Source organism: Microcebus murinus, chromosome 4 (assembly GCF_040939455.1).
Source record: "Microcebus murinus isolate Inina chromosome 4, M.murinus_Inina_mat1.0, whole genome shotgun sequence".
In the NCBI taxonomy this organism is placed as follows: domain Eukaryota; kingdom Metazoa; phylum Chordata; class Mammalia; order Primates; family Cheirogaleidae; genus Microcebus; species Microcebus murinus.
The window spans coordinates 55257999-55276235 of NC_134107.1; the positions used below are offsets into that span (position 1 = coordinate 55257999).

The 18237-nt window shown below is 34.9% G+C and overlaps 2 protein-coding genes across 2 annotated transcripts; both read left to right on the forward strand.

Annotated features, from left to right (window-relative positions):
• Nucleotides 1-2148: 2148 nt before the first annotated feature.
• LOC105883390 (olfactory receptor 52E8-like) lies at nt 2149-3090 on the forward strand. Its single transcript, XM_012786456.3, has one exon. It carries the CDS (start codon nt 2149-2151, stop codon nt 3088-3090), a length of 942 nt encoding a protein of 313 aa, XP_012641910.2.
• Nucleotides 3091-14340: 11250 nt separating this feature from the next.
• Nucleotides 14341-15282, forward strand: LOC105883391 (olfactory receptor 52E8-like). Its single transcript, XM_012786457.2, has one exon. The coding sequence runs from the start codon at nt 14341-14343 to the stop codon at nt 15280-15282; it is 942 nt and encodes a 313-aa protein (XP_012641911.2).
• Nucleotides 15283-18237: the final 2955 nt, after the last annotated feature.

Here is an 18237-nt window from a genome sequence, read left to right on the forward strand (position 1 = left end):
TTCTTTAAAAATGGCATCTCCCTCTATCACCTAGCTTGGAATGAAGTGGCACTATCATAGCTCACTGTAACCCTGAACTCCTGGGCTCAAGCGATCCTCCTGCTTCATCCTCCCAGGTAGCTGGGAAATGCCATCATGCCCAGCTAATAACATGAGATATTTTTTAAGATTTAAGAGTCCATAGACAATTAGAGTTCAGCAGACTTTAGGTATCTACTGAATCTCTGTAAAACGCAGTATAAAGAACTGAGATTCCAGCATTCTGTCCTGACTGGCCAATATATTTCTTTTCCTCACTTTGCCCTTGTTAATCTTTCCATCTGGAATAAAGTCTTTTTTCTTCTCATTTTTTGGAAAAATTTCTCTATAAGTTATGGCATAAGCCTAATCATCTTCATGGAATTTATATTAACCCATTTCTACACCCACAGCACTGAATGTATATTTCTCCCATAGCACTTGAAATGCAGTTTTCAGATTTCTTCTTTGGAATTGTATCTTCCTCATACACCATGGTCTTCTTGAGAGTATGTGATAGGCATTATTCAAATTATTCAAATCAATACTGGCAAATATAAGACCTCTTAGTATTTGATGGAATAAATTGTGAAGGGTTGTCCTCTGTATCTTCTGTGTATTATCCACTAATGAAAGGCAGAATTGTATCTTTATCTTTGACATTCTCGTTACTAACTGGAGAACTTTAAAGATTTCCTCCTCAGCCTTAAAAACCCATGTTTACATATAGATTCTCCCTTCAGAGAGAATTTCCCAAATTATCTTCCATTTCTTCTAGCTATCATTAACTTCAAATGGATACAATATTTTGTTTCAGACACTTTTCTTGTCATGAGTTTAGAATGTACAAAACATATTTATCTCTAATAGGGATGCCTCAACCTTGACTTCTCCCAGGATCAAAGAGTTCTCAAATTTGAATCAAAATTTTCTGTGCAACTGTGCAAATCACAGTCAATCACTTCCACATTATCTGTAAAATCAGTTTTATAAAATAAATTGGCCAGTAATAACATCTTTCATATTGATTGCTTGAAATTTTTAATTCATTAGGAATGAGTTCAGAATTTTCCTATAGTCAGGAAGAGTGCTAAAAAACAAAATCATTTTATTCTTCTTTGTGTGCTGTAAAAAAGACTATATCCATAAAAACACTAATACTTCCAGATAGAGAACTGCTATGATAGGAAATATTGTATGGCAAAGTTCTTCTCCCTGTCCTTCCTGTTCATGCAATCTGAGATAATATTTTAAATTGTCTAGCAGAAAAAAATTACCCTCCCTTCTAGTAGCACATTAATAGGGTTTTTTTTAAATGGATGTGTTTCTTTGTGAGCTTTACCTATGCTATACTTATTTAAAGTAATCTTTCATCCTAAGTACAATTATTAATGCAAAATAACCTTTAATAAGTATCTTCGCCTTTGCTTTACTCATTTTCCAAATACGAACAATACAATTTTCTCTTTCCAAAAGCAGTTATGATATAAAGGGAGTTGTGCATTGTCTGAAACAACACATTGAAATTAGTTGTCCTGCTTCTCAATTAATGCACTTATTTAACATTTAAAATTGAGAATGTTTAAGTTGCAGACCATTTTTAATGCATGTGAATAAAAAATATAATTTTTTTTCTCGGCTCTAAAATCAAACTCTCTAGTAAAAATGCATACACATACACACAGAGTTCACAAATGCAAGCTTTATTGTTAGTGGGATTCCCAGTAAAGAAATAGCAGAGATTATAAATATCTAAAAATCAGTGTGCACATTAAGAAAAAATGGATATAAAATTACCAGATAAACAGACTCAGGACCTTTACTTTCTTATCAGTTTCTCTCCATTATTAATTTCTATAAGGAACATAGAGATTTTTCTCCCATCCCCTCTTCATGTGTGGTAAGTGCCACACAGTGAGGCTGATTATTATTCCTGGATCTGTTTTATGCTCAAGTGAGGCAAGTAGAAAGATAAAAGTATTTTATGGTTTTTCTGAAAGGATCAAAAAATGATTACAATGTTATTTTTCATTTTACCAGAAATTGGGATAAAGTGAGCAATCGAGCAAGATCTCTAATGAGTAGTCAAAATCATTTCTGGTATGCACAGTAGCTTTTGTGACAGAAAGAATGTCTATGCCTAATGACACCCAGTTCCATCCTTCTTCATTCCTACTGCTGGGCATCCCAGGGCTAGAAGATGTGCACGTCTGGATTGGATTCCCGTTTTTCTTTGTGTATCTTGTTGCGCTCCTGGGGAATGCTGCTATCTTGTTTGTGATCCAGACTGAGCACAGTCTCCATGAACCTATGTACTACTTCTTAGCCATGTTGGATTCCATTGACCTGGGCTTGTCCACGGCCACCATCCCCAAAATGCTGGGCATCTTCTGGTTCCATCTCAGGGAAATATCTTTTGGAGGCTGCCTCTCTCAGATGTTCTTCATCCATTTCTTCACCGTCATGGAGAGCATTGTTTTGGTGGCTATGGCCTTAGACCGCTACATTGCCATTTGCAAACCCCTTCGGTACACCATGATCCTCACCAGCAAAATCATCAGCCTCATTGCAGGCATTGCCATCCTGCGGAGCCTGTACATGGTGGTTCCACTGGTGTTTCTGCTCCTGAGGCTGCCCTTCTGTGGACACCGTATCCTCCCTCACACTTACTGTGAGCACATGGGCGTTGCCCGTCTGGCCTGTGCCAGCATCAAAGTGAACATTATGTTTGGCCTTGGCAACATTTCTCTCTTATTGTTAGATGTGTTCCTTATTATTCTTTCCTATGTTAGAATCCTCCATGCAGTTTTCTGCCTGCCTTCCTGGGAAGCTCGACTCAAAGCTCTCAACACCTGTGGCTCCCACATAGGTGTTATCTTAGCCTTTTTCACACCAGCATTTTTCTCTTTCTTGACACATCGTTTTGGACATAATATCCCCCAATATATTCACATTTTCTTGGCCAACCTATATGTGGTTGTTCCACCAGCTCTCAATCCTATAATCTATGGGGTCAGGACCAAGCAGATTCGGGAGCGAGTGCTGAGGATTTTCCTCAAGACAGATCGCTAACTATTTGGAGGTTGAAGGTCTGACTTGGAATTCATGTTTCTTTCATTGTTAGAAAGTAAAGTTATCTTTTGCTTAATCCAGTAGAAAGAACAAAGGCTATGGGAATGCTGCAACAATGACATTATTTACCTATGAACTGAAGTTTTTGTCTTTACACGTAATAGTAAGAATAGTAGAATTTGCATAAATTTTTCTCTTCCAAGTTCTTTTATTTCTATGCTGGATCTTTAAGTTAGACCTATAAAGAATATATTACTTTCCCCTCATTTTTCAATGAACATACTGATTTTTGGGAAAGTTAAGTGTTTTATTCATTCTCCATGTTTAGTAAGAAGTAGTGATTTTAGCCAAATAGCTTACCTTCAACTTTTCATCAGTTTCTGTTATTCCAGGGTGGTCAAAGGTTGAACAGATACAGAATAACCTTGCTATTTTTAAGAAGATTACAAACAGCATAAATGACTTCCAGGACTTTTCTTTTCTTTTTCTTAAAGTATAATACCTCCCACACCAGCCATGGGAGTGGGAGCTAATGAGCTTCAAAGGGTGGGTCCTGCCAGAGGTCCTGTTTTATTTTATTTTATTTTATATTATTTCAGAGTATTATGAGGGTACAAACATTTTGGACTTTTAAAAATAATAAGAACTTACCTGAATATAGGATTATATAAATGTACTATATATAGAAAGTATACTTTACACACCTACACTCATTTTATGCTCATCATAATCCTACTCAGGATTACTATAATTACTATAAGTTACTATAATTCCCCCCATGAGCATAGAGAAGCAGGGATACTCATGAAATTAGAAGTTGATATAAAGGAAAAGGGAAAAAATAAAGTCTACACATGGCATGTGCATCATAAACATATGATTAATTTATTTTGCTTATTTAATTATATTAATATTATTTATATAGTACATTAATTATTTATATGTGTGTATATATGTGTGTGTGTCTATATATACTTCTACTATGTTATATGTATGGATTTTTGAATAACAGAAAGATACATAATCAATTATGTTTAAATTATTTACATTGGGAGAGAAGAAATTATGAGAAATATGTTTTCCCCTCTGCAGATTTCAAAGTTGTTCCATGCATAGAGGACTCAGAAAGAATTTGGAGGCAGATGGTTTTAGGAAGATTTTGAATACATGTTCTTTATTCTTGCTCTGCCATTTACACAGTTAAGATACAATATCAGGCAGTAGATCACACAGCTGGCATGTTGAGAACTATAAAGCAAAGATACTTAAATTTAGCTGTGATTCAAGGATATCCTAGAGAAAGCAGTCATAAGGGCACTCACTGGGTGATCAGATAAAAGCAGAATGTATTGTGCAGGAATGGCTTTTTCCTGCTACCCATAGACACCATAAAATAACAGAGCACCCTCTGTTCTTGGAAGCAGGGAATGTACCAAGAATTATTCCAAGAATGAAGAGTTGAGCTGACAGTTTAATTTATGTCATTTGCTTTTGAGCTCCTTCAAAAGGGAAATGTGTTAAAACCAGACTTGGTGCAGTTAATAAGACTCCCAAGTGGTACAGTGGTTATCTTGGGAGGAAAAAGGATAAAGTTGCCAATCAAATTGACAGAGGCCAATGCCGAAGCTCATGTTATGGAACAAGGAAACTAGATGGCATTTCTGGACTGTTACATCCTGGTATGTCTCCAAATACTCGGATGTACAAGGATCTAGGCTCAATTTCTATTTTTCTATGGTAGATTCCAGGGAATGAATACATGGAGGCTTTCCCTTCTCTTGGCTCCCAATGAAGTTCTATAATAGTTGTCATAGTAATCTTTCTTCCTCAGGTCCACAGCAATAACGTAAGGCAGGTAATTACTAGCAGACTTTAGGCTGGAAGGCTTTGGAAGTGCTTGATGGTTCCTTTCCCAGAGAAAATTCTCAGATCATGGTAAGGCAGGTGAGTGTATTGTAAAGGATGCTAAATGGACAAGGATGGATCGGGGATTTGGACACATAAAAAGCTCAGACCTGAGGGAACAGCGGGAAATAGGGGAAAAAAAGGGACACCAAGGAATATAGGTAGAGAGAAACTTGGATCAATGTGGGTAAGAACGTGGATGGAATTTAGAAGGATTGTAAGAGTGAATTGTTACATATTCTTTTACAGACACATTCAAAAAGAATTGTCCCCAACTATATATATATATAAAAATATATTTTAATATCCATTTTTGGTTTTGTTTCAATATCTTCTAGTTTTTCTTTGTGTTTCTGCCTCTAAATAAATAGCTTAAAACAGTTTTAAAAATCTTTTTGTGTGTGTGTGTGTGTGTTTGTATACTCACAGAGGGGAAAGTGTAAATGACAATTTAATTGGCAAATGTGGATTGAATGCATTGTATGTATCAGTTTGAATGCACTTTGTTTTATTTTTATTTAGATAAATTTATGGGGTACAAGTATAATTTTGTTACATGCATGGATTGCCTATTGGTTGCTTCAGGGCTTTTAGAGTATCCATTAGCCAAGTAATGTACATTTTACCCATTAAGTAATTTCTCATCATCCACCCCTCTCCCACACTCCTACCCTTCCCGGTCTCCATTGTCTATCATTCCACATTCTACCTCCACCTGAACACATTATTTGGCCCCCACTTATAAGTGAGAACATGTGATATTTGTTTTTCTGTGTCTGACTTGTTTCACTGAAGACAGTGAATTCCACTTACATCCATGTTGTTGCAAAAGACATGATTTCAATTTTTATGGCTGAATAGTATTCCATTGTACATATATACCATGATTTTTGAATCCAATCATCTGTTGATTGCCACTTAGGTTGATTTCACATTTTTGATATTGTTAATAATGCAGCAATAACATACAAGTGCAGGTATCTTTTGATTGCAGGTATATAATGATTCATTTTTTTTAGGTAGATACTCAGTAGTCGAATTACTGCATTCACTGGTAGTTCTATTTTTAGTTATTTAAGAAATCTCCATACCACTTTCCATAGAGGTTGTACTAATTTATATTTCCACTAACCATACATAAGAGTTTCCTTAATCTTTTTACTTAGGATTGCTTTGGCTATTCAGGCTTTTTTTTTTTTTTTTTTTTTGGTCCATATGAATTTTTAGCATTTTTTTCTGTGAAAAATGATAATGGTATTTTGTTATGGATTACATTGAATCTTAGATTGCTTTGGGCAGAGTGGTCATTTTAAGGATTTTAATTCTTTTAATCATGAACATAGGATATTTTTTCATTTGTATCATCTGCAATTTCATTCATCAAGGAAGTGAAGGAATAAGACTTTTGAAGATATCAGAGAAGAGTGTATTAGGTTGTGTGAGTAGAAAAAACAAAATTTCTGGGAAAAAATGAGCTTAGAATTGAGAAATAGCACAAAGTACATGCCTGGAGTGGAGTGAAGGAAAGAGTGAATAGCAAGAGATGGTATTGAAGAGTAATTCAAGGGAAACATACCATCTTAAGAAGTTTATTTATCCATTTATTTTTTATTCATTTTTTAAATTTCAGAATATTACAGGGGTACAAACCCTTTGGTTACATGAATTGTCTTTGCTCCATCCAAGTCGGAGCTACAAGTATGCCTACCCCAAGACAGCATGCACTGCACCCGTTAGGTATGAGTTACCCTCACACCTGCCTGACACCTGATGAATGTTACTTTCATATTTGCATACAAATTTTGATTGATTAGTACCAATTTAATGGTGAGTGCATGTATGTGGTGTTTGTTTTTCCATTCTTGTAATACTTTGCTTAGAAGAATGGGCTCCAGCTCCATCCAGGATAATACAAGATGTAGTTTGCTATTTTTTATGGCCGAGTAGTACTCCATGGTATACATGTACCATATTTTATTAATCCACTCCTGTATTAAGGGGCACTTGGGTTGTTTCCACATCTTTGCAATTATGAATTGTGCTGCTATGAACATTTGAGTGCTGATATTTTTATTATAGAATGTCTTTTTTTCCTTTGGATAAATACACAGTAGTTGGATTGCTGGGTCAAATGCTAATTCTACTTTTACTTCTTTAAGGTATCACCATATTACTTTCCATAGAGGTAGTACTTATTTGCAGACCCAGCAGTGTATGAGTATTCCTATCTATCTGCATCCATGACAACATTTGTTGTTTTGTGACATTTTGATAAAAGCCATTCTATTAGCAGTCAAGTGATATCTCATTGGGATTTTGATTTGCATTTCTCTGATGATTAGAGATGTTGAGCATTTTTTGGCCAAGATTTAGTATATTTTCTTTTGAAAAGTTTCTGTTCATGTCCTTTGCTCACATTTTAATGGAGTTGTTTGATTTTTGCTTGTTGATTTTTCTGAGCTCTAAATAGATTTTAGTTATCAGCCCTTTATCAGATGGATAGCAAGGGAATATTTTCTCCCATTATGTAGGTTGTCTGTTTGTGCTAATGATAGTTTCTTTGCACAGAAGCTTTTTAATTTGATCAGGTACAATTTATTTATTTTTGTCGTTGCTGTTGGGGTCTTCCATATGAAGCATAGAATTATTTTTTTCTAGATCTTGGAAAATGATGTTGGTATTTTTAATAGGGATTGCATTGAATCTATAGATCACTTGGGTAGTATAAACATTTTAACAATGTTTATTCCTCTGGTCCATGAACATGGTATGTTTTTTCATCAGCTATGCTTCGTATAGAACCAGAGAAGAGACTCTGTATAGTGAAAGCAATCTTAAACAAAAAGAACAAATTGGTAGGCATCAATCTACCAGATTCCAAAGTATACTACAATGCTATAGCAACCCAAACAGTCTTGTGCCGGCACAAGAACACATAGACCAATGGAACAGGACAGAGAACCTAGATATAAAATCATCCTCATATTGTCCTCTGATATTGACAAAGCAGACAAAAACATACACTGGGGAAAAGAATCCCTATTCAATAAATGGTGCAGGGAAAATTGGATAGCCACATGTAGAAGACTGAAACAGGATCTGTACCTCTCACCTCTCAGAAAAATCAACTCATGATGGATAACAGACTTAAAATTAAGGCCATGAAACCTTAATAATTGTAGAAGAAAATGTTAGAAAAACTTTTATAGGAATTGGCCTAAGGTAAAGAATTTATGAAGAATATCCCAAAAGCAATCACAGCATCAACAAAAATAAATAAATGGGACATGATCAAATTAAAAAGATTCTGCATAGCCAGGGAAACTATCACTAGAGCAAATAGACACCCTACAGAATGGGAGAAAATATACGCATGCTACACTTGCAATAAAGGGTTGATAACTAGACTCTATACAGAAATCAGAAAAATCAACAATTATTTTTATTTAATGAAAATTTAAAATCAAGACCTTTTAAAATGTATTTTATTGCATGTGAATCAACAAGTTAGAATTTTTGCTTTGCTGTCAGACTCAGACCCTCTAGTATTCATCAATGCATATAAAAATAAATGCTCTCTCTCTCTCTCTCTCTCTCTCTCTCTCATACACACACACACACACACACACAATCTTTAGTGTCCACAGAATTCCTTATAAGGGAATGGTTGAGATTGAAAATACCAAATAAATCACCATATACATTATGAAAAAAAATGGGTATAAAACTACCAAATACAAAGATCCTGAAATTTTATTTTCTCATCTGTTTCTGCCTAGACTCCTCATTATTAATTTATATAAGGAAGGTAGAGATTTTTCTCCCCTCTCTTCTTCATGTGTAGCAAGTTCTAGCAGGGAAAGTGACAGCATAGTGAGGTTAATTTTATGCTTACATGAAGCTAGCAGAATAAGAGAAGAGTATTTTACTTTAAAAAAAAAAAAGAATAAAAAATTAACAATATTATTTTACATTTTACCTGCAATCAGAATAAAGTGAAAAGCGGAGCAAGAATCATTAATGGAAAGTCAATAATTATCTTTGAGATGCACAACAGCTATTCCTGGCAGAATAAAATGTCTATGCCTAATGATACTTAATCTTATCCTTTTTCATTCCTGCTGCTGGGCAATCCAGAGCTAGATGATGTGCATATCTGGATTGGATTCCCTTTTTTCTTTGTGGTTCTTGTTGCACTTCTATAGAATTCTGCAATCTTGTTTGTGATTCAGACTGAGCACAGTCTCCATGAACCCACGTACTACTTTTTGGCCATATTGGATTCCACTGACCTGGGCTTATTCATGGCCACCATCCCCCAAATCCTGGGCCTCTTCTGATTCAGTCTCAGGAAAATATCTTTTGGAGGCTGCCTTTATAAAAAAGAAACAAACAAAGAAAAATAAAACTCTTGAATTAAGAAGCAAATTCATCAAAGTTTCAGGGGACATGAAAAACACACAAAAATCAATTGTATCTGTATATGCTATCAGTAAATAATCTAAAAGTAAAATAAGAAAATAATTCTCTTACAATAGCATGAAAGGAAAAACATACTCAGGAATGCATTTAACTAAGGAAAGTCTAGATTTGCACAACAGACACTCAAAATATTGCTGAGGAAATAAAATAACTAAATAAGTGTTAAGACATCTCGTGTCTATGGGTTGAGGGCTCATTATTGTTAAATTGTGAATATGCCCCAAAGCAATCTAAGGATTCTACAGAATCTGTGTTAAAATCCTATCTTTTTTTGCACAAATGTAAAATGATATCTTAAAATTTATATTGAATTGCAAGAAATTCCAAATAGTTAAAATCTTGAAAAAGAACGAAGTTGAAGGACTCACACTTTCTAATTTCAAAACTATCTGTAAAGTTATGGTAATTAATATAACATAAAGATTGACATATAAATGAATGGAAGTAGTTAAGATTCCAGAAATAAATTTGATTATCTATGGTGCAATACCTATGACCATGATAACTAATGCAGGAAAGAAAAGTCTCTTCAAAAAATGGTCAGTTGGGGGGGGGGGGGATTGGGTGTAGGTAAACCCACAACTAATGGAGACTGAGAGCATTGTATCAGGGGAGGGCACACTTCTAGCCCTGGCTTGGCTGAGGCAAAGGCATTACATGTAACCAAAATGTTGTACCCCCATAATACTTTGAAATTTAAAAAAAAGTGGTCCTAGAAGAACTGGATATCCACATGTAAAAGGATGAAGTTGGACATTTTCTCACACTACACACAAAAATGAATTAAAAATGAGGCTGAAGCAGAAGGATTGCTTGAGCCCAGGAGTCTGAGGTTGCTGTGAGCTAGGCTGATGCCACGGCATTCTAGCCAGGGTGACAGAGTGAGACTCTGTCTCAAAAAAAAGAAAGAATTAAATTCTCAAACATAAGACCCATAAGTAAAAATATATTAAAACAAAACATAGGGATAAACTTTCATGACCTTGGATTTGGCAATGGTTTCTTAAATATGACACCAAAATGCAAGCAGCAAAAGAATAAATTGATAAATTGGAAACTAACCTAAATCTTTCCAAGATCTTAACAAAGGTTTTACAGTCACACATTTAATTTGTTATTTGGTCATTTCTTATTTTGAGGAATTTTTGTAGTCAGGAGAAGCTAAGAATGAAAATTGGCTTGGTTTTTTAAACCAGAAAGTAATGATTCCTTTATATTTCTTTTAGATTGTGGTTGAAACTGAAATGATCTTATTTTAACTCATTTTTCTTTATCCAAATTTTGTTGTACTAACTAAAAGAAATCACTTGGCACTTTCGACATTCTGCCTAGAAATCTCCTTAGCCAAATCCACCAGTGTATTTTGAAAATTTTCTATTTTCTGTGTTACTGAAGAAAACAGTTTGGCCAGGCTTTCTGTCTCCATATAAAAAAGAATTCCTTTCTTTTAGCTCCCAATTCTGTTTTTCTCACTTTTCTTCCTGCCCTCACTTTTGGTCTCCTTAAGGTCCATCAGTCTTCCATTCAAGGCATGGCTCCCAAACCTATGACATATAATTTGGATTTGTGTGTGTGTTTCAATTTTTTTGCTCTCTGTGTTTTGTGCTGATATTTTGACCTCACTAATCTAAATCAGGGGTTGGCAAACTTTTTCTGCAAAAGGACAGTAAATAAATATTTTAGGCTTTGTGGGCCACATGTGGTATCTGTTACATATTCTCCTTCTCTCCTTCCTCTTCTCCTTCTCCTCTTCCTCCCTCATTAACCTTTACTGAATGCATGAAAATGATTCTTAGCTTGCTAGCTGAAACAGAGAAGGCCATGAGATGAATTTGGCTCACAGTTTATAGTTTTCTAACTCCTGTTTTAAGATTTCTTAAGAATAACCAAAATGCTGTTATAATCATCTGTCAAGTTTTTATTTTGTTATAAGATAACAAAATATTGTTATTGACTCCAATTCCCTTGTGAAAATCTTAGTCTTGTCATATTTTCTTGAATATATTAATCACAGTAATCCTAAAATTTCTGCATGATATGTCCAGTGTCTGGTTGCCTTGTGAATCTGTTTTCTGTTTTATTTTCTTCGCCTGCTTTCTTGGTTTGCCTGATAGCTTTTTACTGAAGTTCATATAACTTGTTTGAAAAGCTGTAGAAGCTTTTGAATACATTATTTTGCTGCAGAAAATATTTATTTTGTTCTTTGCCAGATTTCATCACCTTTGTAAGACTCTATCTACTTTTGGGATATAGCTTTCCAGAGGTTTTTACTATGCCTCGTCCTTCCTGGTGTGCCCTGAATACTAATTTTTGTCTCCTTAGCACTCTAAGACTGCCAACATTATGTTGTGCTTTATATCTGCTTTCTCCATTTGCCTTATGCAGATTTAACTGAAAGAAAATGTGCTGCAAGAAGAGTGGTGTAGATTTTTGGGCTTGCTTTTTTGCACCTCTTTTCACTGTGAGATCATGTTTCCTCACATCCTGGCTGCTTTTGAATCCCCAGATGCATTTTTTTCCCACCTAGCAGTAATAATTTGGCAAAGCTCTGCAAGTCTCCTTGTGTTTGAGTGGCTTACCTCTTCCCTGCTCCAACAGTCATTAAAAAACCAGTAGAAATAATGGTGAGTAGGAAGTTGTGTTCACTTTAGTGAGCTTCTCACCAGGATCTTTGTCCTGTATATCTCTGTTGTCTTATCCAGCCTTTCACCTGCACAATTTATGAGAAGTAGGGCAAAAGGATTATAGACATACCAAGATATAAGCTATAACAGGGAGGATATAGACGGAACAACAATGGAAAACTAAGGGAATATGCCATTGAAGTAGGTGGCAAAAACTCATTGACTACTCAGTTGTTAAGCAGAAACTTTGACTTCTATTTTGGAAAGCAGAAAAGATACAGAATGTATCATTGGAAAATAAAGAGTATATGACTCTTGGCCCATAGTTCCAGTATGGGAAAGAGGTTTCTTAGGTGAACTCTCCAGTGAATATCACTTAGTTTATGCCGAGAACCTCGGGAGACTGCAGTCCCCATTCCAGTAGAAGCAGGGCTACTGTATGAGTATAAATACCTATCCTTGCTTAGGAAGGTGTGGGTTCAGAGAGATATCGGATTATGTTTTCGAAGTTTAGCTTTTCAGAGATATTTGGAAAACATGGTAAGGCTGTAGTATACTGGTTAGGGCTATAGGAAATAGTATGGGAGATGGGGAATGAGTTCATGCTAAACTAAGACAAAAATGGGGAGAGAAAATAAGTATATGATACAGAGAGTTTGTAAAGGATGAAGAAAGTACCCACAGGCAAGTGTTGGGCATTTCAAATTTTATATGCATAAACTAGCATGGTTACACATTGCCCTACATTCACATCTATCTCTTTGCATCTTACATATGCAACTACTGATGAGACACTGACAGAAATTCTGTATTAGATCAGCTACTTTTTCTCACCTTATATGCTATGAACCAAATGTGAGTATCAAGAGGTCAAGGATTATGTTTTCCTGGTACCTAGCACATTGCCAGAGCTAGAAAGTGAGATCAACAAATATGATTTTGAACAAAGGAATTCATGAATGAATAAATTATAACCATGAATGATGGTAGAATTTATTTTGTTTTGTTTATAATAGGGCTCAAGAATAAAGTAGGAAGGCAGCTGAGAAATATGATAACATCGGATAGTTCAGGTCATTTGATAGTAGCCCATGCGAGGGGCCTGGAAATTAGGTAGAGATAAGATTAAAAAGCTGTACAGCAGGGTTTTTCAACCTCTATGCTACTGACATTTTGGACCAGATAATTCTGTTCTGGGGGGAGATGTGCATTTCAGGACATTTGGCTACATCTCTGACATCTACCCACTAGATACCAGCAGCACTTCCTCTAGTTGTGATAATCACAATCTCCAGACATTGAACTCCAATCTCAAGGGTATCTAAAATAATATGCTCTTTTCCATGCAAAAGCAGGGTTAGATAGGATTTAAATAGAGTAGAGTCAAGAAATGAGAAACTCTTTAGGTACCCCTGATTGACATTCCCAAGATAGCTTCATTAATAAATTTGAATTTTTGTATATTTGATGGATAAGACCATTTCAATTTAAAATACTTTATAAACCCAAGTTTTACCCTAAATTTAAAAGTCCCTTTGCAAAATGTTTTCACCATGTCTTTATTCATGATCCAAAATATTCTAGATGAAGATGGCTTTTGAAAGACTAAGTTACGATGGAAGTTATGCTACTAATAATATGCACGCTGAACAAACATGTGTTCTGAGAATTTGTACGTGTGAGGAAGTTAGGTACATAAATAAAAGTAAATTTGTGACCTCTTGTTTTCAGAATCAGATACTCAGCAGTATACACATGCATTAAAAATATATAAAATGATCTGTATGTAAATATATATTGAGTATATATTAATATGTATATATATATATTTATGATCCTTAGGTTCCCTAATAGGAGACTAGATTACGTTATATATGCGAAAGCATTTTTCATGTACCTTAGCTGCAGTATGTATAACACCACCAGATGCAAAGAGCAAAGACCTTTATTGTTCTTACTTATTACCCTGAGTAATAGATGGATATTCTCCTCCTCTCTCTTATTATTCAAACTTTTATGGATGAAAGGATCTGAATAAGAGTAAGTCTACTGAAATCATCTGCTATTCAGGTAAGCGTAGTAGAAAATGTTGATAACATTGAATGGGAGAAAAGAAATATTAAAATGTTATTTTACCTTTTACCAGGAGGCTGGAAAAAGAAAGAAATGAGGAACGAATCACTGATGGGAAGTCAATATTTGACTCTGATATGCACAGTCACCAAGAGTGACAGGGAGAATGTCCATTCCTAATAACTCCCAGTTCCATCCTTCTTCCTTTCTATTGCTTGGCATCCCAGGACTAGAAGATGTACACATATGGATTGGATTTCCTTTTTTCTTTATGTATCTTGTTGCGCTCCTGGGGAATGCTGCTGTCCTGTTTGTGATCCAGACTGAGCACAGTCTCCATGAACCCATGTACTATTTCCTGGCCATGCTGGATTTCATTGACCTGGGGTTGTCCACAGCTACCATGCCCAAAATGCTGGGCATCTTCTGGTTCAGTCTCAGGGAAATATCTTTTGAAAATTGCCTTTCCCAGATGTTCTTTATTCATTTCTTCACTGCCATGGAGAGCATTGTGTTGGTGGCCATGGCCTTTGACCGCTACATTGCCATTTGCAAGCCCCTTCAATATACTATGATCCTCACCAGCAAAATCATCAGCCTCATTGCAGGCATTGCCATCTTGCGGAGTCTGTGCATGGTGGTTCCACTGGTGTTCCTTCTGCTAAGGTTGCCCTTCTGTGGGAACCATATCATCCCTCACACTTACTGTGAGCACATGGGTATTGCCCGTCTGGCCTGTGGCAGCATCAAAGTCAACATAATATTTGGCCTTGGGGATATGTTTATTTTACTATTAGATGTGATTTTTATTATTCTTTCCTATGTCAGGATACTCTATGCTGTCTTCTGCCTGCCCTCCTGGGAGGCCCGGCTCAAAGCTCTCAACACCTGTGGCTCCCACATAGGTGTTATCTTAGCTTTTTTCACACCAGCATTTTTCTCTTTCTTAACGCATCGTTTTGGCCACAATATCCCTCTATATATACACATTTTCTTGGCCAACCTATATGTGGTTGTCCCACCAGCCCTCAATCCTGTAATCTATGGGGTCAGGACCAAGCAGATTCGGGAACGAATATTGAGGATTTTTTTCATAAAAGATGGTTAATCATCAGTAGTCTTAGAATGTCTTACAGTTCCTATTTCTTCCATATGTTCACTAGAAGGGATTTAATTTCTAAAAAGATAGAAAGCAGGGAGCAACAAGGAATATGAACAGTAATGACATTCCTTTCTCCACAACCTCTTCAGTTTAAGGATACTAATGAGTTTATTGATGATAATACCATAATCTGTATGAATTAGATCTTTCACAAAGTGATTATATTCATATATTGTTTGATCATCAAGGTAACCCTATAAAGAAGTTATTCTTTAGTTTTCAGATCAATAACTTGATTTTTAAGTCTATAAAATGTTTCATCTGAAAATACAGCTATTAGTTGAAGGTAGATAATTAAGCCATATGATTTTTAAATTGTAGCAGTTTCTGAATCAACCAAGAGAATGTGACAGCAATGGAATAAAATTTGTTTAGGCATTATACATAACTTTGGTGACAGGGTTCACAAAATAATAATGGCATTATTTGTCATTACCATTTGCTGTTCTAAATAATTTACTTATATAAGTTTACTTATATAACCACTTACTTATGTTGATATATTTGTTTCTAATGTGAATTCTGTGTGGCTATTTGTTGAGAGACAGATAAAGTGACAGAATCTTATGTCCTGAGAAATCAATGTGGGGAAGATATTTAGGCTAAGAACATTATGCTATAGATTTACGTGTTTAATTTATATTTGGGAGAGGATTTTTAGAAACTTTGTATTAATAATAATATACAATAAATATTTCAGATATTAAGCCAATATATTGAAGACAGCCACACAAAACTGGAAGTATATTTGACTTCTTTTTACTTTCTATGATAATCATAGGACAAATTATTGACCTAGTTCATTAAAAAAGCTGTCATTTGAAACTACATTCAAGTGAATCTACCAAATTTACGTTCTCTCTCTTACTTCAATGAAATCTTCTAATTCTTTCAATTTATGAGAATGGAAATTCTACTGCATGACCAGAAAAGGTCATAGATAAAGAATTTTAGGTAGTACCTTCTAAATTTTGTCATAATTCTAGGAAAAATATTGTGAATGGGAAAGCATAGATGTAATACTTGTTAAAAATTCCATAAGCTATAGTTAATTTTTTTTTTTTTGTATTTAGAAAACCTAATTGATCAAGAGAACATACTAGGTCAATTGAATAAACAGATATCAGGCAAATTAAATCAAGCTAGCCTTTATATTTAAAGCTTTCTGTCTCTAGCTAGATAAGGTAAGAAAATTTTAGTTAGCCAAATAGACAACATGGGAACTTATCTCTTGGTACATGATGAGCAAAAATAGTATTGGACATTCATGTATAAATAAAGGCAAAAATTAAAAACATTACGTATAATAACTTGGCCTTTGGATAAAACAATCATGGGAAGAAAATAAGTTTCTGAAGATTTCTTAAAGAAATAATATACAGATTGGGTTTTTTAATAATTAGAGGGTGAAAATTAAAAATATCTCCTTGTATTACATTGTCTAATGTAAGTACCTCATCAATATTTTCAGTTTTTGTTTTCTTTCAGAAACATGGAATGATTACCCATACCCAGCTCCTTGTAGTGAAACTTGGCCATGTGACTTGCTGTGGCAAATAAAAATATTTATAGAAGGGACTTGTGTCAATTCTTGTAGGAAACGCTTAGGAGTGATTATGTGGGCCAGGTGAGGTGGCTCACGCCTGTAATCTTAGCACTTTGGGAGGTGGATCACTCAAGGTCAGGAGTTCGAAACCAGCCTGAGCAAGAGCGAGACCTTGTCTCTACTAAAAATAGAAAGAAATTAATTGACCAACTAAAATATATAGAAAAAATTAGCTGGGAATGGTGGCGCATGCCTGTAGTCCCAGCTACTCAGGAGGCTGAGGAAGGAGGATCGCTTGAGCCCAGAAGTTTGAGGTTGCTGTGAGCTAGGCTGACACCACAGCACTCTAGCCCGGGCAACAGAGTGAGACTCTGTCTCAAAAAACAAAACAAAACAAACAAAAACAAAAACAGTGATTATGTGTTTTTGTTCTTTTATCATACAAAGAATTCTTTCCAAGTGGATTGCAGATGTAAACTTGGAAGGGAAAATAGTACAGCTTCTAGAAGCAAGGAGACTATCTTCATGACCTTACAATAAGGAGAGATTAAAAAATAGGACACAATTACATATGCTAACAATATCGGAAATATATTACTTAATTAGTGTATAATGAAGAGCTTCTTTAATCAAATATACAATTAACAGAGAAAATAGACAAACCAGCTGACTTGTGTACAGAATATATAGATAATTCCTACAAATTGGTAAGAAGAAAAACACATAAAAATGAACAAAAAATTTGTATGTTTTTTTAACAGGAGGATATCCAAATTTCTAGTGAATATGAAAAGTTGCTCTACTAACTTAGTAAAAAGAGATATAATATTTAAAACCACTAGACAGTTCCACTATTTGCTGATCAGAATGTCTAAAATATAGAAAGATGTGGAGTAACTGGAATCCTCATACATTGATGGTGAGAAGGTAAATTAGTAAAATAACTTTTGAAAACTGGCAGTATTTCTAAAAGCTAATCATATGCATATTCTATGACCCCAAAATTCCTCTCCTAGGTATACATCCATCAAAAACATTACATATTTTCACCTAAAGATATGTGCCTCAATTATCACAAATATACTATAAATGGCAGCCAGTAATTGACACAGCTTAAATGTACAGTAATAGTAGAATGCATAAATATAGTGTGATATATGTATATAATGAAATATCAAGTGGCATTGAGAATGAACAAATACAGGGTGTCCTAAAAGCTGCCATATGTAGAAAAATGGGAAATTGTAGCTAAATGTACCTTCACTTACAAAATATTCATGACAAAATTTTACGAAATTCTTCCTTTGAATGGAGACTTTTGGGATATACTCTATAATTACAAATAATATACTGAG